At 35.3% G+C, this 22,728-nt stretch overlaps 1 protein-coding gene across 1 annotated transcript in view; it reads left to right on the top strand.

The window, feature by feature from the left end:
* The window catches only part of Zmym2 (zinc finger MYM-type containing 2), a 69,956-nt gene that overhangs the window by 18,268 nt on the left and 28,960 nt on the right, over positions 1–22,728 (top strand). The window contains exons 4-12 of the mRNA XM_028787391.1: positions 2,193–2,475; positions 4,024–4,189; positions 4,897–5,109; positions 11,786–11,857; positions 12,471–12,621; positions 13,272–13,387; positions 16,388–16,504; positions 17,846–17,996; positions 22,041–22,213. Coding sequence (XP_028643224.1) covers positions 2,193–2,475; positions 4,024–4,189; positions 4,897–5,109; positions 11,786–11,857; positions 12,471–12,621; positions 13,272–13,387; positions 16,388–16,504; positions 17,846–17,996; positions 22,041–22,213 — 1,442 coding nt within the window. The remainder of the gene's footprint in view (positions 1–2,192; positions 2,476–4,023; positions 4,190–4,896; positions 5,110–11,785; positions 11,858–12,470; positions 12,622–13,271; positions 13,388–16,387; positions 16,505–17,845; positions 17,997–22,040; positions 22,214–22,728) is intronic.

The following is a 22,728-nucleotide window of genomic DNA, read 5'->3' as shown; positions in this document are numbered from 1 at the left end:
TCTCTCTCTCTCTCTCTCTCTCTCTCTCTCTCTCTCTCTCTCTTTCTCTCTCTCTCTTTCTCTCTCTCTCTTTCTTTCTCTCTTTCTTTCTCTCTTTCTTTCTTTCTTTCTCTCTTTCTTTCTTTCTCTCTTTCTTTCTTTCTTTCTTTCTCTCTCTCTTTCTTTCTTTCTCTCTCTCTTTCTCTCTCTCTCTTTCTCTCTCTCTTTCTTTCTTTCTTTCTTTCTTTCTTTCTTTCTTTCTTTCTTTCTTTCTTTCTTTCTTTCTTTCTTTCTTTCTTTCTTTCTTTTTTGAGACCAGGTTTCTCTGTGTAGGTAGCTCTGGCTGTCCTGAAACTCACTCTTTTAAGTGCCATGCTGGGCTTGGACTCAAGAGATCCATCTGTCTCTGTCTCCCTACTGCTGGGATTAAAGTCCTGTGCCACCACTGCCTCACACTGGAAAGCTTTTTTTTTTTTTTTTTTTTTTTTTTTGTGGCTTTCGTGAAAAGTTTTCTCTGGAAACTTTTTTTTTAAAAAAAAATTATTAATTATTTACTTTATATATCCAATCAAAGCCTCCCCTCCCTCCATTCTTCCTAGTCCCTCCCTCTCACCTCCCCTGGAAAGCTATTCTGAAGACATTTTTGGCCTATGGCATGCACATATGTAGAGTCAAACAATAGATATAATAGAAAAAAATGTAAAAAGATGTTTGCAAATAGTTTATGTCTTTTCAAACATGTTGCATTTGTCCAAGGTCCTAATATCTTATTTCATTTTTTTTTTAAAGTTTTAACTTTCTTTTTTTTTTTTTTTTAATTTTTATTTATTTATTATATGTAAGTACACTGTAGCTGTCTTCAGACACCCCACAAGAGGGCATCAGATATCATTACAGATGGTTGTTAGCCACCATGTGGTTGCTGGGATTTGAACTCGTGACCTCTGGAAGTGCAGTCAGTGCTCTTAACCACTGAGCCATCTCACCAGCCCTCTTATTTCATTTTTTTGTTTGTTTTTTGAGACAGTGTTTCTCTGTAACAAGTTCTGGCTGTTGTGGACTAGCTTTTAGACCAGGCTGGCCTTAAACTCACAGATATCTGCCTGCCTCTGCTTCCTAAATGCTGGGATTAAAGGCATGTGCCACCATGCATTGTTCCATATGTTGATAATATGTGTTCCTTCTAAATGCATCTACACTTCCTGTTTCATACCAGTGACATTTTTAGTACTTCCTGTATGCTAGTCTCTGTGCTTTGTTACAGTATTAGCACATTTAATATTCTATGTTATTTCTAGTTTAAAGAGTGAAACACATTTTTTATAGTAGCATACCAATTTTTAGAAGTAGTAGAATACAAACTATTACTTTAAATTTGTTTTTACTTGTTTGTTGTATGTGCATGGGTATTTGCATAAGGTACATGTGCATTGTTGTGGGAGCCAGAGGTTAATCTTGAGTATTGTTCCTCAAGCATTGTGTATCTTACTCTTTGAGAGGAGATCTTCTCATTTGCCTACAGCTTATTAAGTAGCCAAGGCTGGCTGGTCAGTGAGCCCTGGGGATGTCTTTGTCTCCTCAGTTTTGAGGTTATGAGTGTGTATACCATACTGGGCTTGCTTTTAAAAGAAAAGAAAACAACCCCCCCCCCAAAAAAAAAAAAACCTGTGAATTCTGGGGATTGAACTCTGATCCTTATGCGTTTGCAGCCAAATAGTTAACATCTGAGTGGGTCTTCCAGCTCCATGCTCCATTTATTTATTTATTTATTTATTTATTTATTTATTCTGACAAACAAATAATATGCTTTTATCTTGGAGAACATGTTGATTAGAAATATGTATAAATTGTAGAATGGCTAAATCAAGCTAATCATACATTATAGCATACATTATATACTCTCTTGCTGTTTTTAAGACTACAATATATTATTTATAGGAAGCAGATAATCTTACTTGCAAACACTTCCTCTCTGCAAAGTTGCTACTTCGTTAACATCTGAGATAGGTCTCTTACTTCAGAGCTCAGGATGGTCTTAAATTCATGGTAATCCTCCTGTTTGAGTTTTCCAGGCATGAACTATCATGTGTGTCTTTAATATTAGTATCATAAACTTGTGCAAACTGGGAAAGTAAAACTATTTCTTTGATAATAGATTTCAGTGTCTTTAAATACCTATTTGATTATTCTTTTATATATGTTTTGTTTTTAAGATTCTTGGATCTCCCAGTCAGCATCATTTCCTCGTAACCAGAAACAACAAGGGGTGGATTCTTTATCACCAGTGGCCTCACTTCCTAAACAGATATTCCAGCCCTCAAACCAACAGCCCACTAAACCAGTTAAAGTCACTTGTGCAAACTGCAAAAAACCTCTGCAGAAGGGGCAGACAGCTTACCAACGAAAAGGATCAGCTCACCTCTTTTGTTCAACCACCTGCCTTTCTTCTTTCTCTCATAAACCTGCTCCAAAGAAACTCTGTGTTATGTGTAAAAAGTAAGATTAACCTTTCGTCATTGAATATTGATCATAAAAGTTTTTAGAGTTTTTTTTTGTGATGAATTCATGTTTTAAAAATTGGTAAGCTACTTTGAATCTTTGAAGCCCAAGTGGGTTATAGATGGGGCTTCTTATTTGGTAGGCTTGGGGCTGATTGTCTAGGTCCTTGTAGTTATTTTGACTGTCATGTCCAATGGATTCCTTAAATTTGAAAGTATCTGAATATTTACCTTGTTTTGTATTTTTTGTTTTTACAGTGCTAGGGAGCAAGTCTAGAGCCTCACCTCACAGAGGCACTCTACTACTAAATTCATTGTTAAATTTAAGAATATAGCTTAATGTTAGACAGTTACGGATTTATATTTATGATACAGAATGCATATATGGTACATTCTGTATTATAGTATGCCACATTTTACAATATCTTTGGAATGTGGTTATTTTCAGTAGGTAAAGCTTTGGTTTTGGGCTATTTTTGTTTTGATTATTATCAAAGATTTATAGTTTCATGACCCAGGTACCTTTTTTTTCTTGTCTTGGAAATACAGCTTCTGCCTTTTTTTTTTTTCTGTACTCTTTTGGAGAAGCCCAAGTCTGAAGCTGTTTTTAGCCATTAGACCTATGGGAAGAGCTTAGTGCTTTATTTTTTATAGTAAATCTAAGCACAGAAACAATTGTTCTATAGTGTTTAGATTGTTTTAGTTAATGTAATAGAGTGTTTAGAAATTTAGTTATTTCAAAGAAATGTCAATACTATCATATTATTATTTAGATATTTTTTTTTGGGGGGGGGTCTTTGAGATACCTTGTTACATAGTCCAGGCTATCTTGGAACTTCATATAAGTCATCCTGGCTGCAAGTTTGTGGCAGTCCCACTACTCCCAAGTGCTGGGATTACAGGTGCATGCCCCACCTTCTATTTATTTATCTGTTTGCTCATTCATTCATTCATACATTCATTTATGTTCAAACATGGTCTCATGTAATCTAGGTTGACTGTATACTGAGACCTTGAACTCTGCAATCCTAAGTATTAGGTTACTGGAAAAGTAAAACTATTTCTTTGATAATAGATTTCAGTGTCTTTTCAAACCTTCACCTTCTAAGTGTTCAGATTATAGGTATGAGGTATCATGCCTGGCAAGTAGTGCATTTAAGTAGACTATTTTGTGTAGTCTCTCTTGATGTTACATTCCATAATCTAGTAATCTCACGTTTACCTGTTAATTAGTTGCGAAGGGGAATTGAACAGACAGTATCAGTTTAAATTAGTTTTTTATTCCATGTTATTATGGAAATTTTATTTTAATGTTTCCAATATCTGAAAGCCTTGTTAGTGTAAAGATAAATTATTAGTGATAGGATCAAATATTTTGACTTTTAATCTTTATTAAAAGTTCATATTTTATACTAAAAGTGATTTCCTGGATCTAAAAATGGTGTTTGATTTCCATGATTGAATCTGTGGTTAAAAATACCAGTTAATAACTTTATTTTTGGTTTCTTATGAAATGGAGCTTTAAGTTATACCTCTTGTTTTTCAGAGATATAACTACAATGAAAGGAACCATTGTTGCTCAAGTGGACTCAAGTGAGTCCTTCCAAGAATTTTGTAGTACATCTTGTTTGTCTCTCTATGAGGACAAACAGAGTCCCGCTAAAGGAGCTCTAAATAAATCAAGATGCACAATCTGTGGCAAATTGACTGAGGTTTGTACTTCTGTACTTTTCACTTTCTCGTATGAGAGATGAGTTCAGATTTTAACAGTTTTCCTGTACTCTATATTGATGCATGTGTCCTCAGAATGACAATATACAAGACTAGGATTGCATAATTCTAGTCTTCCAAGGAAGCTCAGGAAAAATTACCTTGTTCATTTAGTCATAGAAAAAAAAATATAGTATTATGATTGCTTTTCCTTTTTTATTGGTCTAATAATAAGTTTATTTATACAAATAGACTGACTATACAAGAAAGACAAACACTTGCAGGAAAAAGAAGTGGAAGCATTTTTGAAAATTTACATTATTAATTATGATGTTAAAGCAGTATGTATATACATAGCTTGTTTGAGTTGATTGTAGTATTGTACTTTTTTCTTCCTTGCCAGTGCAGCGTACTTTGTCATTTCTTTTGTTGTCTAAAGATTTAAAACATGGTGGCTTTTCTGTCATTTTTATCTTCAGAGAGGTTTATAGTGATAATTACTATGGTCATTCATTTTTTTTCAGTGCCATGCATGTGTACATATACTCTTTCATATATAAATAGTTCAAAGACATGAAATGTATTTCAGTTTTTTTCTTTTCCTCAAATTAGTCTTCTTGGGGTATAGTGTCTTTGTTGCTGTTGAATTACCTTTTTAGCTACTTGAAAACAGATAAACTCTTACAAATTCTGTTTGTTTTTCTTTTAGATTCGCCATGAAGTTAGTTTTAAAAACATGACTCATAAACTGTGCAGTGACCACTGCTTTAACAGATATAGAATGGCCAATGGTCTGATAATGAATTGCTGTGAACAGTGCGGAGAATATTTGCCCAGTAAAGGTGCTGGAAATAATGTTCTGGTGATTGATGGTCAGCAGAAAAGATTTTGCTGTCAGAGTTGTGTTACTGAATACAAACAGGTAATTTATGTGCTAAAAACCAAACCAACCAGGTATTCTTTTGGGTGGATTTGGAGGCATTGTAGTAGTGCTAATGTAGGGGGATTAAGTGCATTTATCTTGGAATCTCATTTAATTTTATGGTTATCTTCATATGAAGAGGGCCTACCTCAAAAGAATTAGAAAATATTTATTGTTGGAACTCAGCTAGTAATTATACATGTACTAGTAAATGCTACTAGTGCAGTTTCTCTTGAATTTTCTTTTGGAGGAGTTGGAGAGGAATTTTCACACTGTTAGAACTTGGGTTGAGAGTGATTACCTTCATCTTTTAAGCTTTCAGATTTATTTCCAGTGTTAGGTCTCATTTGAGTTTGTAAATACATTTAGAAGTAGCATGCATTATAAGATGAGCTTTAGTTTAGCTGCTATTTTGTTTTCTCCTCGACTCTTAAATGCATTATTTGTAAGTAGTGCTTCTCAGTTTACAGTTTTGTTCTGTAATTCCTTTTGAAAAATTAAGGAAATGGCTAACTTCATTGTTAAGTTTCTTTAGTTATAAACAGAAGGTATCTTAATGTATGTATTGTTCGCTATGTCTCTTAATGCATTCCCTATCAATACCTGGATAGATCCTTCTCATTCTTTATGGTAGCATAGGGGCTGGAGAGATGGCTCAGCGGTTAAGAGCCCTGGCTGCTCTTCCAGAGGTCCTGAGTTTAATTCTCAGCAGCCACATGGTGGCTCACAACTGTCTGCAATTCTAGTTCCAGGGAATCTGACACCTTCAACATCAATACAATTGAAATAAAAATAATTAAATTATTTAAAAAAATACCTGAGCCTTTATGGTAGCATAGTCTATTTCATCATAATTTTATGAACCCATTATTAAAAATTAAATTGAAACACACGGATGATTAGATTAGTATTAATTAGTTCTTTAGAGCTGCTGTTTACCATATACTACAGACTCTGACTTAAACAGTAGTGATTGACATTCTCACAATTGTGGAGGGTGAAAGTCCAAGTATTGGGCTCTGCTTTTCTCTACTTCCTACTTTTTGTCTGTCTCTTTTTGCCTTGTTAGTAAATGACATTTCCCTCTTCTCATAAAGGAAACCAGTCAGTCCTGTTGGATTAGTGCCCCACCCACCCTTATGACCTTATGACCTTGTAACCTTAATTGCTTCTAAAAGAACTTGTCTTCATATAACAAGTGAATTGGAGGTTAGAGTTTCAAAGTAAGAATTGGGTTGAAGGGAATACACAGTTCAGTCTATAATAATAAAAGCAAAGATATTCTTACAACATTGTCTTTTATTTTGTTCTATTTTGTCATAGAACCTCTTTGTAGCTCAGGTTGCCCTTGATCTCCTGTCTCAGCTTCCCAAGTACTGTGATTGTAGGCATACATCACCATTCCTACATTGTTTATTGCATTTTAATTATCTTTTAGTTTTATGCTTTTAGGTTATTTTCATTCAGTATATTTATTTGCTGGAAGTACAGTCTGTATAATAGTGTGCCCCTCTCTTCTCATTCCATGCTCAGTTCCATGCTAATAACCCAGTAACACAATCCACAGCAGGAGTGTTTTTTAACCAGTAAATCAAGATGTTGTCTATTAATTCCTTCTATAATGTTGGGAGATTGGCTATATAAGAGACAGTGTAAGTCTATATTGTAGTAGCTTTGTTGTTGATGGCATTTAAACTATGACCCATCTTTTGCTGTTACAGAATAGTGAATGATGAATAACAGAATATTTTGTTACCCCCCCCCCCCCCCATATTTGGGGATAATAGGTATCTATAATCTCAATAGTTGGGAGGTTGAAGCAGGAGGGTTAATTGTTTGAGGACTATCCATAGTAAGACACTCCCTCAAAAAAGATTGGGTGTTAGCTTTAGAATCATTTGTTTGAGGGTGACATATGGTTCTACTCATCATTAAGTATGTTCCCTGTTGAAATTACTGGTGTGCCTTTCCTGTGTTTATTGTCTACAGTGAGGAAAATGCTCATCTTTGTACAAGAGCAAATGTATGCCTTGTATCTTACGAACCTGCTTCACTGCTTTGCTCTTGTGCCTTTCTTTCCTATGTTTTTGTTTATTTTGTTTTGGTACCAGATATTGAACCGCTGAGCTACATATCTATCGATTATAGTATTTTAAAGCCAGGAAACAATTTTGTTTAGCTACTCTCAATTCAGTTCTTGATTGTTTGGATATCTTGATCCCATTCTAATTTTAATTATCTTTTATTCGAGAAGCTGCTTTTCAAGTTTGCAGAAATAGAACTTTGAATATGGCGAATAGAATCTATATGTGGCTTTGTTTAGTGTTGACATCTTTACAATATTAGGCCTTCTTATTTATAAACATATGGCTTTGCATTTACTTAAGTCTATTTCCTGAGCAGTCTTGTAATTTTCACTGTGTAGATCTTCATTTCTATGGTTATTCCTACATGTTTACTCTTGGACTTGTTAATTGACACATTTATTTCCTTTTGAGACTGCACACGGCCAATGTATAGAAATATGATGAATTATTGTCCTTTGTGATCTTCAGCTTTGCTGAAAGTATTTATTACCTCTGATTTTACTGTTAATGCCTTGGATTTTCTAAATTTTTAGTCATTTCATCTACCTGTCCATTAGAGTTTTATTTATTTTCTAATATGGATGGATGCCTTATGTGTTTTTTTTCTTTGCCAGGAAATGTTTGTGATCCCACAGGAAAGCTTTTTGTTTTTCACCAATTCAATACTTATTACTTTTGGTAGTTCATATAGCCATTGTAAGGGTCAGTTTTTTTTGTTTTTAATATTAAGTGTATTGTTTGTTTTTTTTAAATAATAAAAGGGTGTTGAATTTGGTTTAATGCTGTTTCTGTTCCTTTGAGATAATTAAAAAAAAACTTAATTGTAGCATGTAGATTGATTTCCTTTTTTGAATGCTCTTTATAGGGATAAATTCCATTTGATCTTTACTACACACTTCTAACTAAGCTTATGCCTACTCTGATTGTCTTTTGTAGTTATCTATGTTTTGTAGTGAGTGTAATGCTGGCCAGTGGAAAGGTGGGTTAAAATTGTCTCATCCACTTTTTAGAAGAGATTGAGAATGCCTGTTGTTTATAGAATTTAGTAGTGAAACTGTCTATTCCTGGGCTTTTCTCTGATGAAAATTTGCTTTAGTCTTGAAATAGAGTCCTGTTATGTACTCCAGGCTGGCCTCAGACTTCTGTGTGCTAGGGTTACAGCTGTATGCCATCATGCCAATGGCAGGGAGTTTTCATCGATTGATTTAAGTCTCTTTACTTAATAGAATTCTCTTGACACATTCTGGGGAGTTTTTGTGTTGGTTTTGGGAAATTGTCATTTTAGAAATTTTTCCATTTCATCTAGGTTGAATTTGTTTTGTACAACTTTTCATACCACTTTCTTGTACTTTTTTTTTCAAAACATTAATGTCATTTATGTCTAATGTTCTTCCTGTCCATTTTTGGTGTATATATGTATACATATTTGGGTATGGGCTCATGTGTGCATGTGTGTAAGCCAGAGGTCAACCTTGGGGTGTCTTTCTTTAGGTGCTGAGCACCTGGTATATGTATATGCCTATGTTTTGAAATATGGTATCTTACTGACTTGGAGTTCACCAAGTTTTTTAGGGTGCCGGGCCAGTGAGCAGGGGCAGAGGAACTACTAGGTGCTGTTACAAATATGCCTGGCTTTTTATGTATTTTTAGTATAGGCATTAGGGGTGGAACTCAAGACATCAGGTTTGTGTATGGAGGAGTTTATTTCCTTAGCTTTTGTGTCTTTTGTTAATTTAGCAAAGGTTTTTTTGTTTGTTTGTTTTTTATCCCCACTTTCTGCACCTAGGGCCTCACATGCTAGGCAGATGCCTTCCCACTGAGTTGTGGTCACATCTTCTTTTCTTTCTATATTTTCATTTGTGTGTGTGTGTGTGTGTGTGTGTGTGTGTGTGTGTTGAGGGACAGGGGATGGCATGAGCAGTTATGGATGCAGGAGTGCTTACAGGTATGTATGTATGGAGGCCACAGGCCAATCTTGAGTGTCATTCTTCTGTCATCTTGTTTTTTTTAGGTAATGCTTTGCCTTGAGATCTGGGGCTCACAATTAATTAAACTAGGCTGACTGGCCTCAGAGCTCGAGAACATCCATCTGTTTCCATCTCTCCAGCACTATAATACAAATGCATGCCACTATGCTTAGCTGTTTCAGTTGGATGCTAGGGATTAAACTTTTGTCCTTATAATTGTTGAAAAACACTTTTTAAATTTTAACTTACTTAACAATTTTATATATATGGTGTTATTACCTATATGTATGGGTGTGCACAGCACATTCGTGTGTGATGCCCACAGAGCAGCCTGTGCTCTTAATATTTATTCTTCTCCCCAGCCTCCTCCCTCCTCATCCATCCATCCATCCATCCATCCATCCATCCATCCATCCATCCAAATGAGATAGGTTCTCATTCTGTAGCCCAGGTTTACTTGGAACTCACTGTGTGTTCCAGGCTGGCCTCAAACTCATAGCAACCTATCTGCTTCAGTCTCAGTAGCTGGTATTATAGGCTTGTAGCCTACAGGTTTGGCCTTTATCTTTTTGAATAATCAACTTATGTTGATTTTATTTTTTATTCTTTTTTACTGTTTTTGTGCTTTAATCTTGGATTTTTTTTTTCTTTTTTCTATTGTCAGGTTATAGCAGTTATTTGCTGGAGCTTAGTAGTAGAACATTTACCTCTTTTTTGCCTGTGTAAGAAAAGCCCTTGTTTCAGTCTCCAGCATTTCCTCCCCCCACCCCCACCCCCCCAAGGCAGGGTTTTTCTGTATATCCCTGGCTGTCCTGGAACTCGTTGTCTAGATCAGAGTGGCCTCGAATTCAGAGATCTGCTTGTCTCTGCTTCCTGAGTGCTGGGATTAATAGTATGTACCACCACAGCCAGGCTTGTGTTTTTGTATTTGTTTACTTGTTTGATTTTCCTTTTTAAAAGGGAAGTTGAAGTATTTGAGATTTAATGAATAAATGACAAGTTCTTGTTAAGGACAAGAACTCAAATTGTCTCAAATAGGTATGTATTCTTCCTGTCTCATCCAGTCTCGAGCTCCATGCCTAGCAGCTGTGGTGGCTACTGCTGTCTCTTGCTCCCTCCTCTTCCTTCCCCCTTCCCCTTCTTTTTTTTTTTTTTTTGTATCCCAGGCTGAGTCTTTACTTGCTGTGTGTAGGTGAAGATGACTTTGGAAGGCTGGTTCTCTTATAGCCACCTTCCAGGTAGTACATTATAGACAGATACTAACACAGTGTTTGTATAGGTCTGGGGCTTCACTATGGGCTTTATTGCAAATACATTCCACTGAGATACTTCCCCAGTTCTTTTGTTTTTTTAGTGTTTGAGATGCAGCCACCTTCTCTAATTGGCCTTGTTGTTGCTAGTTATTGGTTTGACTGACTTAGGTGAGATCACCTTGGTAGGATTTGGGGTAAGAGTAGTTGTTGGTGGTTAAGCTATATGATTATTGCCTGGTGGAGTGGAAGAGTTGATCTTTAACACAATAGTGTCTAGATTGGGGTTCTTAGGAAAGGTCTCTACTAAGGTTTGCTTTTGGTAATAAAGATTGCTCTTTTTAATTGAAGTTTCAAGTTCCTAGTCTAAGGATCTTTTTTTTTTTTTTCCTATATTTCTTGGTGTGTGCATGTGTTCACTACATGTCATGGAACCCGTGGTGATTTTCCTTTTCTTTCAGCCTGTCAAGTGAAGCTTTGTGTTAGTTAAGCATATACCCTGTCACTGAGCCCCACTGCCATATCATTGTTAAGTAAATTAGGTATTTACTTGAAATGCTTTTTCATGTTTTGATCTTTAAGCTGTTATTTTCATACATTGATAAGTAAGTAGGTAGGAGTCCATGCAAGATCACAAGACGTAAGCAGGCAGTTTAGAGACCACAACATAATATAATATATTCTAGTTCAAGCAGTATCTTCATGCAGCTTAGGAACTAAAATTATATCATTTTTTCTTATATTTTCCCTCTTTAACTTTGTCTCTCTGACATTGAAGTTAGCTGTTCTTTGTTTTTCTATTTATTTATTTATTTACTTACTTATTTATTTTATTTTTGAGATAGGGTTTCTTTATGTAGCACTGGCTGTCCTGGAACTCACTCTTTAGAACACTCTAGCCTTGAATTTATAGAGATCCACCTGCCTCTGCTTCCTGAGTGCTGGGGCTAAAGGTCAGCATAATGGCTGACTTTTTATTTTTTTATTTTTTATTTCTTTATTTTTTTGTTTTTGTTTTTTTGGTTTTTTTGAGACAGGGTTTCTCTGTGTAGCCCTGGCTGTCCTGGAACTCACTCTGTAGACCAGGCTGGCCTCGAACTCAGAAATCTGCCTGCCTCTGCCTCCCAAGTGCTGGGATTTAAGGCGTGCGCCACCACCGCCTGGCCTGCTTTTTCTTTCCTATGTTGTTAAACTAATGTTTTATCATTGTATCATTTTTCTCCATCAACAGTGGGCACAGAACAGAAAATGCATTGTTGAAAGTTAGAGGATTATAAATTAGTCAATAATTGAAGCAGCTTTCATAGATAGTTCATTTGCTTTTCAGTCTGCTTTTCTTCATGTACTTACAAAGTCTTTTAAAATGTTTTAGGTAGGTAGCCATCCAAGCTTCCTGAAGGAAGTTCGAGATCATATGCAGGACTCTTTCTTAATGCAGCCTGAGGTGAGCAGAAATGTTGGTGAGATTTAAGACTTATTTTAGAAAATTACATGTGTGTAATTGTGTGTGTGTGCGCGTGTGTGTGTGTATGTAGGGGCAGAGGATGGCATGAACAGTTATGGATGCAGGGGTGCTTACAGGTATGTATGTATGGAGGCCACAGGCTAATCAAGAAGGCCGTGGTGGGTGTATGAACAACTGGTGACAACTGGTGGGAATTAGTTATCTCCTTATACTACGTGAGTCCGTGGTGTCAAATGTATATGAAAAATTAAAATCCATTTTAGGATCCATTTGAAGGAGAGTTAGAAGATAATGATTGGTTTGTTAATACCTAATCTAGTTAATGGCACAATTAGTTTGCATCTAGATAAAAGAGAGTAATAGGTCACTTTGAATAGGTAACAAATGCTTTGAGCCATGTATGATGGCATATGTCTGCAGTCTCAGGTCTTGTGGGGCTAAGGAAGAGAGGCCAAAGGTTTTGAGGTTGGTCTGGGCTCCGTAGAGAGCTGGCCTGGGCTCTTCAAAAAAAATAATATGAAATCGGTTCTAGTTGAAATGTATGTGTGCATATGTGTGTTTTTAAATTTATCTTTTTATGTTCAAATTTTAGAAATATGGAAAACTGACAACTTGTACTGGTTGCCGAACACAGTGCAGGTTTTTTGATATGACTCAGTGCATAGGTCCTAATGGATATATGGAGCCATATTGTTCAACGGCGTGCATGAACAGTCACAAGACAAAATATGCCAAGTCACAGAGTGAGTTTCAGATATTTGGGAAGTTTAAAGACTTTAATGACATGACTGTTTATTAAAAGATAACTGATCTTATTTTTATATAGTTTTAACTGTGTTTTGTTTTCCCATACCTAACTTCGATGATTTCTATATTTGTCAATTTTTAAAAGTTAGTAAAGTTTTCTCTGTATCTGAAATCCTTATCTAAAGTTCTGATTACACCCCAAAATATCTAAAACATTTTTTTACGTGTCCATCTATACTTTAGGTAATTTGACAGGTGTTTTTAATTTTTTTATGGCAATACTTTTCTGTTAATTATTTATTTTTATTTTATGTGTCTGGGTGTTTTGCCCATATGTGTCTGTGCACCTGTGTGCATGTAGTACCCACAGAGGTCAGAAGAGGGTGAAGGACCATCTGGAAATGGAGTTAGAGGTGTTGTTAGCTGTCTATGGTGCTGGAAACTCTTTCTTTGAAAGAGCTCTTATTGCTGAGCCATCTCTTAAACTCCTGGCAGTATTTTTTAAAGATGGAAATAATCTTGAATAACTTAAGTTACGAATAATAGAATAATTTATAAGAGACCCATTTTAAAAAATCAGTTAACATTTTTAGAAAACTTTCTTTTACTTTATAAAGAAATCATGTATGTATCTTTTCTCTTATAGGTTTGGGAATTATTTGCCATTTTTGTAAGCGAAACTCTTTACCTCAATACCAAGCCACAATGCCTGATGGAAAATTGTATAACTTTTGCAATTCCAGTTGTGTGGCTAAATTTCAGGTTTGTTATTTATTTTTCCCTACCCTCATAGAATGCACATAGATGACAGTGTAATACGCTTTATCTTTTCTGTTACTTTTAATTTGTTGAGTGCCTGATGAGAGGGTAGAGATTATAGCCTGAATCACAGAAGGCCTGGCTGTACTTTTGTACATTATTACTATGATACAGAGCTTGAACGAAAATGAATTTTAGTATGGTTTAATTTAGTATGGTTAGTTTGAGTATCTGTGTTCCGTCGTAAATGAATGAAAATGTCTTCAGTCTTAAGTATTAAGCATATATGCTTTCCAAACTAGAAATGAACCTTGTAAAAAGGGGATTAAACTTCTTAGAGTAGACCTTAACTTAGTATGGGATCCATTTCAGGAAGACAGTATTGATTTGGTAAATATTCTGAACTCTCTTACATAGTTCTTCAGAGTTGGAGTATGGATAATGTTATAGGTAGTGTTGAACGCTCTGAGGGAATAGTTTAGAGGGAACTCAAGCAGTAGTTAGGTAGAACTAGTAGGTTTACCTATTGTATGTGAAAATTTCAGGGTATTGCCCAAAAGTTCAAACCAGTGCATAAAGCCCTGCTTCATGAGTTAATTCATCCAACAGTTCTACTTTATTCCAGGTACTGTGCTCTATGTTAATTTATTTAAACTGAAACTATAGTCTTTTAAATATACTATAGTAGTTACTACAACAGTTACTATTTAAATTGAGGTTTTAAACTCAGATGAATGACTGTTGCTTTATTGTGTTATATCCTCATTGAAGGTGGGTGATAAACTTAGTTTTGTTTTTTTGTTCAGATGTTCGCTATAGCTTAGGCTCATCTAGAACTGGAAGTACATATCCCTGTTTCAGACTTGAAAGTGCTGGATTACAGATTCGAGCCACCATGACCAGCCTAACTACTATCACTATTTACTTGAAACTTCTGTTGGCTCTGGTTTGATGAGACTGTGTACATGTACATTAAATTTTTTTTCTTCCAGTTTTTTGAGGTAGGGTTTTTCTGTGTCACAAAGCCCTGGCTGTCCTGGACTCACTTTGTAGACCAGGATACTTTGTCCTTGTACTCATAGAGATAGCCTGCCCCTTCCTCCTGAGTGCTGAGTTAAAGGTGTGTGCCACTGTGCCTGGCTACATTGAATATTTTTAAGGGTTCTCTTTCAGAAGATCTGTGTTCAACTCCCTCATGGCAGCTCACAGATGCCTGTAATTCCTTTTCCAGGGGATCTGGCACCCTCATATGCATGCAGTCAAAAACACCAGCACGCATAAAAATAAATTTGTAAAAAAAATAATACTCTTTATCTCTTTAAGCAATTATAACAAAATAGCTTATATGCAAAAGTTGCTATAAGTTCACAGTTTTAGAAGTTAAAAAATTCAATATAGCTCTTGCAGGTTTGTGACTCAAAGTCCTTTAGTCTTGAGTAGATGAAGCTGCATCAGATGGCCCGAAAGACATGTAACATTTTAGTCATCTGATAGTTAATTTTTTTTAAATAATTTATTTATGTGAGTACACTGTAGCTGATTCAGACACACCGACACACCATAAGAGGTCACCAGATCCCATTACAGATGGTTGTGAGCCACCATGTAGTTGCTGGGGATTGAACTCAGAACCTCTGGAAGAGCAGTCAGTGCTCTTAACCACGGAGCCATCTCTCCAGCCTGTTATTTTTTTTGTTTTGTTTTTTTTTGTTTTGGTTTTTTGAGACAGGGTTTTTCTGTATAGCCCTGGCTGTCCTGGAACTCACTTGGTAGACCAGGCTGGCCTCCAACTCAGAAATCCACTGTTAATTTTTTTTTTAAACAAACTTTAATTATACTGTGTTTAAAAATGATTGTTTCTCCCTTCAGTGTTTGTTGAATAATTTTATTAGCTACTTGATACAAGCACAATGTTATATGTCACATGTATACGTGATATGTGATATACTTCAAAAGAAAGATAAATACCAGTGTATTCAGGTTAAGAATCAGGAAAAAATAGTTTTGCATGGATGGTAGTGGCTTACACTTTTAATCCCCATACTCAGGAGGCAGAGGCAGTGGACTTCTTGAGTTTGAGGCCAGCATGGTCTACAGAATAAGTTCCAGGACAGCCAGGTTACACAGAAGAGAAAAGATGTGAAAATAAAAGAAAGGAATAGAAAAGAAATGAAAAAAAAGAAAAGGAATTAGGGGGTGAAAAGTTCTTTTGTGATGGCATTTGCCTTTAATCCTAACATTAGGGAGGCAGAAGGATCTCTGCTCTACATAGCTAGTTCCAGGACATCAGAGACTATATGGAGGCCCTATCATAAATGAAGAATCAGGAAACAAACAAAAAACAAAAGCAGAAAAGCATTATAAGTCCATGTATACTTATATATCCCATCTTATTCTCTGAATTATTTCTGGTATGAATACCAGCTTTTACTCTTTCCCCACCTAACTCTGAAGAATTGATTATCTTTTTAAAAAGTAATACATGCTGTTTTTCTTGATGATAACTTGGAGCGAGAGTAATGGGAGTGATGGGAGTTACTTAATATTTGAACCTTAGAGCGATCAGTGCATGTTTTTCTATCTTCTTCCTGACTTGTCTCTTCCTCCCTCTCTCCTCATTTCTCTTCCCTGATTTTATTTATAGTTTAGAACTTGTGAAATTAACCTTACTGTTCCCATTTTCTTCAGCTGAAATAATTGAGCTGTAGTTTTTCCTTTTCATATTTAGATAATCGCTTGGTAAATATTTCAATTCTAAATATAACTTTTTTTTGTGCGTTTTTTTTTCCCGTACTGGAAATTGAAGCGTCCTACCACTGAACTATATCTTAATCCTTTGACACAGTCTATTTTAAAGGCAAAATTAAGAATTGTTGTTTCATGTACTAAAGAAATAATTAGCAAAGAAACTTGTTTTCTGCATGTAGTAGACATTTGATAGTTCTTATGGCTAGTAGTTGTAAAATACTTCTCAGACTAAGTGTATTTTGTTCTTTATTTTAGGCTCTAAGCATGCAGTCATCTCCAAATGGCCAGTTTGTAGCACCCAGTGATATTCAGTTGAAATGCAACTACTGTAAAAATTCCTTTTGTTCAAAACCAGAAATCTTGGAATGGGAGGCAAGTCTTGTTTCCTTATATGTGTTACCTAGCACTAAGACAAGAATCTAAGAAAATAAATGTCATTTCTATTTGGAAAACTTCTTTTTAAGTGGACAATAATAGTGTCATTGGTTTGTTTACTTTGTGGAAGTGAAACTAATAGGATAAATTTCAAGGAAGCAATTTATTAAAGTCGCACGCACAATAGTATGTAATAAAATATAAAAGTCAATTCATATACCCAGAGTCAGTGCAGACTACTATACTGTTCTCTCCTTGTCATTATTATCATCTGTGAATTATGAATATGTTATTGCTCAATATTTGTAGAATTAGAATTTGTAAGGCAGATACTGTGCTGTTATTTAATATCTTATATTTTAATAAATATATTTTAATAAGGGCGTAGAGGTGTGAATCTTGTTCATTTTCCTTAGCACTTAACCTTTTCTAGGGTACTTACTTTGTTGTATTCTTTTGCTGTTTCCATGTGAGTTAGTTTCTTTAAGAGGACAGTAATGGATAGATGGATGATCCAGGCTGCCCATTGCTGTATTGAACAATGTTTATATTTGGCCATTCTTTAACCTTCTTTTGGGTAGATTGGTTGGTTGGAGTGTAGAGCATGGAGTATATACTTAAAAGTTATATAAGATGTAAAACTAAAATCAGACTATTTTCTATTGTTGTTTACATGTTACTTAAAATGTAATACTTAGGTCAAAAGTGATATCTAGAATTAGACTCCATGATTTCCAAAATATTTGGAAGGTTTATAATTTTAGAGCCTGTAAAAATTTTTTTTTAAAGATTTATTTATTTTTATGTATATGAGTACACTGTAGCTGTCTTCAAACACACCAGAAGGCATCCAATCTCATTACAGATGGTTGTGAGTCACCATGTAGTTGCTGGGAATTGAACTCAGGACCTTTGGAAGAGCAGTCAGTGCTCTTAACCACTGACCCATCTCTCCAAATTGAAAACTTTAGACATAATAAATGTTTTTATTAAAGTGTGACAAGAATGTTTGATTTCCTAAAAATGCAGTGTCTTGTATTTCTATAGCTTACATTGTATTTTTCATTATTTTCTTAGTGTTTCTCCAAGTCATTAGCATATCTAAGGCTGTTACTTTATGTTAGTGATTGTTCTCTTAGTCACTCAGTACTTTCAGGGTAGTTAATAATGCTCAGTTGGTTAACCTAGATGTCTGTGGCCTTTAGCAAATGTATCTCCAAGGATCATAGCATTAAGTAGATACATTATTTAACTTTCTGTAAAAGTGGCTTGTTTATTTCTTTAAACTTGGTCTTGAGATGGTTCTCATACTTACCAAGGTTCCCATTGTGCATTTAGAACAAAGTGCATCAGTTCTGCAGCAAAACTTGCTCAGATGACTATAAGAAGTTGCATTGCATAGTTACATATTGCGAATACTGCCAAGAGGAGAAGACTCTGCATGAAACAGTAAATTTCTCTGGCGTTAAGAGACCTTTCTGTAGTGAAGGCAAGTGTGTATACAGCATTGTTCTTAACTTTCAATATATATAATGGTTTTTGCTAAATTATTTAAAGAATATATAATTACAGACATCCAGAATAGGTACACAGTTTTAATATGGCTTTACAAAACTTAGTTTACTTTTCTCATTCTTTTTTTTTTTTTTTTTTTTTTTTTTTTTTTTTTTTTTTTTTTTTTTGGTTTTTTCGAGACAGGGTTTCTCTGTGTAGTCCTGGCTGTCCTAGAACTAACTCTGTAGACCAGGCTGGCCTCGAACTCAGAAATCCGCCTGCCTCTGCCTCCCAAGTGCTGGGATTAAAGGCGTGCGCCACCACCGCCCGGCTTAGTTTACTTTTCTACTGAATCTTTTTTTTGTTGTTTTACATGTATTGTTAAGAGTTCTGGGCCTCAAGGTTTCATCTCTAGAAATTTTGGGATAAAATGAAGGAAAGCATTGTCATACCATGTTACTACTAACTAATTGTACATTAATACCTGAAAGTTGATTTTTCAAGAGCAGGAAGAATGTTTTGCATTAGCTCCATTTCCCCTACCAGCTTGCAGCTATAGAGTTTTCTAGTATATAGATTGATCATCACTGACCTTAACATCTGAAACCCATGATACTCCAGAAGTTTCTGGTTAAGAAGTCACTAAAGTCCATGCAACTGTTAAAAATAAATACCCCACAAAAGCCTCCAAATCTGAAATTTCTCTGACCCAGAGCATTTTAGTGAGTGTCATTGATGGAGAGGTGGGGAGGAGTTACACACAGTGACAAGCACAGTGGATACATTGTGGTTTGTGATGTCTGAGACACATTGGGTTCTGTTACATAGTTCACAAGTGTCCTTTCTCTTCACCTAGACTTGCATTGGTGTTATACCAGAAATCAGATTATAGACATGAACTCTAGTTCTAAATTTACTTCTCCAGAGATAGAAACAGGATGAAACAGGATTGGGTTTTAGGTGCTTGTTGTTAGTGTTTCCAATTGTCACATTTTTGGTCTAATCTGCCTTTATCTTGTCTTTTGTTGGAGTCACTGACATATCTTTTTCTTTTCTTCTCAAATTTATATAGATATAAGCTATATATATGTATCATATACATATATATACACATATATGATACATATGTATATTTTTATATATGTATATATGATATATATATACATACATATACACAGAGATAGATATAGACACAAACACACACACACACACACACACACACACACACACACACACACACACATATCCCCTTAAAAAAAACAGCTCTGTTAGAAGCTATCAGCAATGAGGAGCTATATCCCTATTACTTTTTTTGTTTGTTTTTTTTCAGACAGGGTTTCTCTGTAGTTCTGTTGTGTAGACCAGACTGGCCTTGAACTCAGAGCTCCATCTGCCTCTTCCTAACCCAAGTGCTGAGGTTAAAGATGTGCTGTTCCTTATCGCCCACCCCCTGACCCACTTCCTATCACAGTTTTTAAGGCCTTTCTTCAGTGGTTTCCTGTTTAGACAGTTTTGTTTTGTTAGGGGGAGTTAGAGATCACTGAAGCCTTCAGTGTCTCTCATTCTCAACGATGAGTCTACAGACATTAGCAGTAAATACTCTTACAAAAAAGCTTCCTATCTGTTGTTCTAACCTGTTAGTTTTCCATTGTGGACTCATTGTCCCCTGCTTCTACTTCTTGTGTGAATTCCTCTATCAGATTTGGGGTAAAAGGGAAGTTGGGTAATCCTGAATGCCAACAGTCAGTGTTCAATGATATCTCCATACATCTCTCAAACAATACAGCATGCATCTTAGAAGGTATTAATTAACAAAGCAGAACATTTCTACTTAGTTGTAATTGGTACATCCTCACCTAGAACCATGCTTCACTATTATTATCTATGAGCAAAGTTACAATAAAAATGACCAATTCTAAGTCGTGATGGCACACACCTTTAATCCCAGCATTCGGAGGGCAGAGGCAGTCAGATTTCTGTGAGTTTGAGGCCAGCCTGGTCTACAAAGCAAGTTCCAGGATGGCCAGGTCTGTTATAAAGAGAAACCCTGTCTTGAAAAAAAGAGCAACAAAAACAACAGAAGATTAATACTGAGTTGATTTACTCCATTGCCTACATTTTTGTTCCAAAGCAGTCTAATTTATCCTGTCTGAGCATATTAATATTATTAATATATATATCGGTGAGCTTATAGAAATTATATTTTTATAAATCTAAAATGGTTTTTATTAAATTGAAGAGTGCATCTTAAATAGTCCTTAGAAACATAATTTTCATTGGGAAGGACTTAAAGTTTCAGATGGGTATAAAGTGTTAAGGATATGTATTTTTCTTACTTTTTACTGCTGAATGAGTTTTGTTTTTGTTTTTTTATTTTTTTGAAGTCCTTTGTTACTCAACCTAGTTTTCTGGGTAAATAAGTTTTCTGTTTACTATCAATCAAATTCAGTGAATTAAAAAAGGCCAGGTGTGGTGGCATATACCTTTAATCCCAGCTCTCCGGAGGCAAAGGCAGGTAGATGCCTGTTTCAGAACAGGTTGATTGACATAGTATGTTCCAAGACAGCCAGAGCTACATAGAGACTGTCTTAAAAAAATCCAAAACCATAAAACACCCAACAATAAAAAAACTAAAGAGATGTACATTAAAAAAATATTTAAAATATAGCTCAAAGGCTGGCGATGGTTCAGTGGGGAAAGGTACCAGGCCTGATGACTTCAGTTTGATTCCCAGTACGCATATAATAGAACTGACTTTAAATTTGTCTTGACTGCCATGTCAAGCATGGCTATAGCATGATGACATGACACATACATATTTACATATGAAAGTAAATAAATGTAATTTTAAACATAAAATATAGGTAATAATAAATTGTAGAATGTTACATAGTGATTTGCAAAACATTTTATTTTTAAAAACTGTATAGTTAGGTATGGTGGCAGTTGCCTACAATCTTAACATTCAGGCATCTGAGAAAGGAAGATTGAAAGTTCAAAGCCACCCTGAGTTAGATTGTAATGAGACCCAGCTTCCAAAAGCAGAGATTCACAGATAGGACAAAACATTTAAAACACTTGAGTTCATGAAAACATTGTATATGGTAGAATTATAATTTGAGCTTTTTATTAAAAGATCCGATTTCCTAGATAATAGTAGATTATTCTATTTACATGAAGTAGCATGAGCAAGAATATGGAGGCTTATTTAACTTGAGAGGTAGTATATAGGTGGGAAATTAGATATGTGAAAATATATTTATGCAGAAGATAAAGAGAGGTATTTTATTAAAGGAGTAGATAGCAGAGTTCTATTTTCTTGATGAATTTCTATATGAAAATAGGTTGTTAGGAAGAATCTAGAAAACTTGAATATAATGCCTTCTAATATCTGAATTTAGTCAGAACTTTTTAGCAGTCTGCATTCATTTTCCAATGCACTCACTTGTATATTTGTGATTTTATTCAAATAGAAAATAGATCTGAAGCATTACCAAATTTTAATGTCTTAAAAGTATTGTTTGAACCTGTGTGATAGATGATATATTTTCTAATATAATAATATTCTGTTCTAATGTATATAGGTTGGTGTTGTTATAGTAGACCTAGTATTTCAGAGGGCCTGGGGAAAAGGTTGAGTCAGTAAAGTGCTTGCTGTTGAAACACGAGGCATGATGCCTGAGTTTGGTCCCTACCATTCATGTGAAAGCCGGACATGGCAGTCTGTAATCCCAGCACTGGGGAGGGAAGCAGAGACAGAAGGCTTTGAAGGCTTGTTGGGTAGCCAGTTGAGCTATATTGGCAAGCTTTAGGTTCAGTGAGAGCAACTGAGGAAGACCACTAGCATTAAGCTCTGGTCTTCACATGCACTTGAAATGTACACATAAAAACATGGAGGTTTTCAGTCAGAAGGGAAGAGGATTTTACATGTGAATATATTCAACATGTTCTGAAACTGATAATTAGCTAGTCTTACAAGATTTGTCTCAGTTTAAAATGTCTTTTTATGTGTTCTTTTTAAAATTACAACATTTTTCAGGCTGCAAGCTATTATACAAACAAGATTTTGCAAGACGATTAGGATTAAGATGTGTTACCTGCAACTATTGTTCTCAGCTGTGTAAGAAGGGAGCCACTAAAGAACTTGACGGAGTTGTCAGAGACTTCTGCAGTGAAGACTGCTGTAAGAAATTCCAGGAGTGGTATTACAAGGCAAGTGCAACACCTCAGTAGAGCAGCTCCTTTGGGTGTCTTCTAAAGTGCTTTGTATCTGTTACTGTGACAGTATCTAGTTGTTCTTTCTTTTAGTTTCTATAACTATGCCTAGCCCTGTTGGTTCTGTTGATTAAGATGGTTTTTGACTTTCTTATTTATTTTTTATATTTTTAAACTTTTTTTTTTGTTTTTTGTTTTTTTTTGAGACAGGGTTTCTCTGTGTAGTCCTGGCTGTCCTGGAACTCACTCTGTAGACCAGGCTGGCCTCGAACTCAGAAATCTGCCTGCCTCTGCCTCCCAAGTGCTGGGATTAAAGGCGTGCGCCACCACTGCCCAGCGTTTTTTATATTTTGAAGTGGAATTATCATTATTCTTTGTTTTTTAGAATTAATTTATGTATTACCAACCATTAGGCTATTCATGTATTTTCAGTGCTGTAGCTTCATAAAATTGATATTTCTCTAAATATATATATATATATATATATATATATATATATATATATATATATA

This window comes from Grammomys surdaster, unplaced genomic scaffold (genome assembly GCF_004785775.1).
Source record: "Grammomys surdaster isolate TR1022 unplaced genomic scaffold, NIH_TR_1.0 125630, whole genome shotgun sequence".
Classification (NCBI taxonomy): domain Eukaryota; kingdom Metazoa; phylum Chordata; class Mammalia; order Rodentia; family Muridae; genus Grammomys; species Grammomys surdaster.
This window is presented reverse-complemented; position numbering and strand designations above follow the sequence as displayed.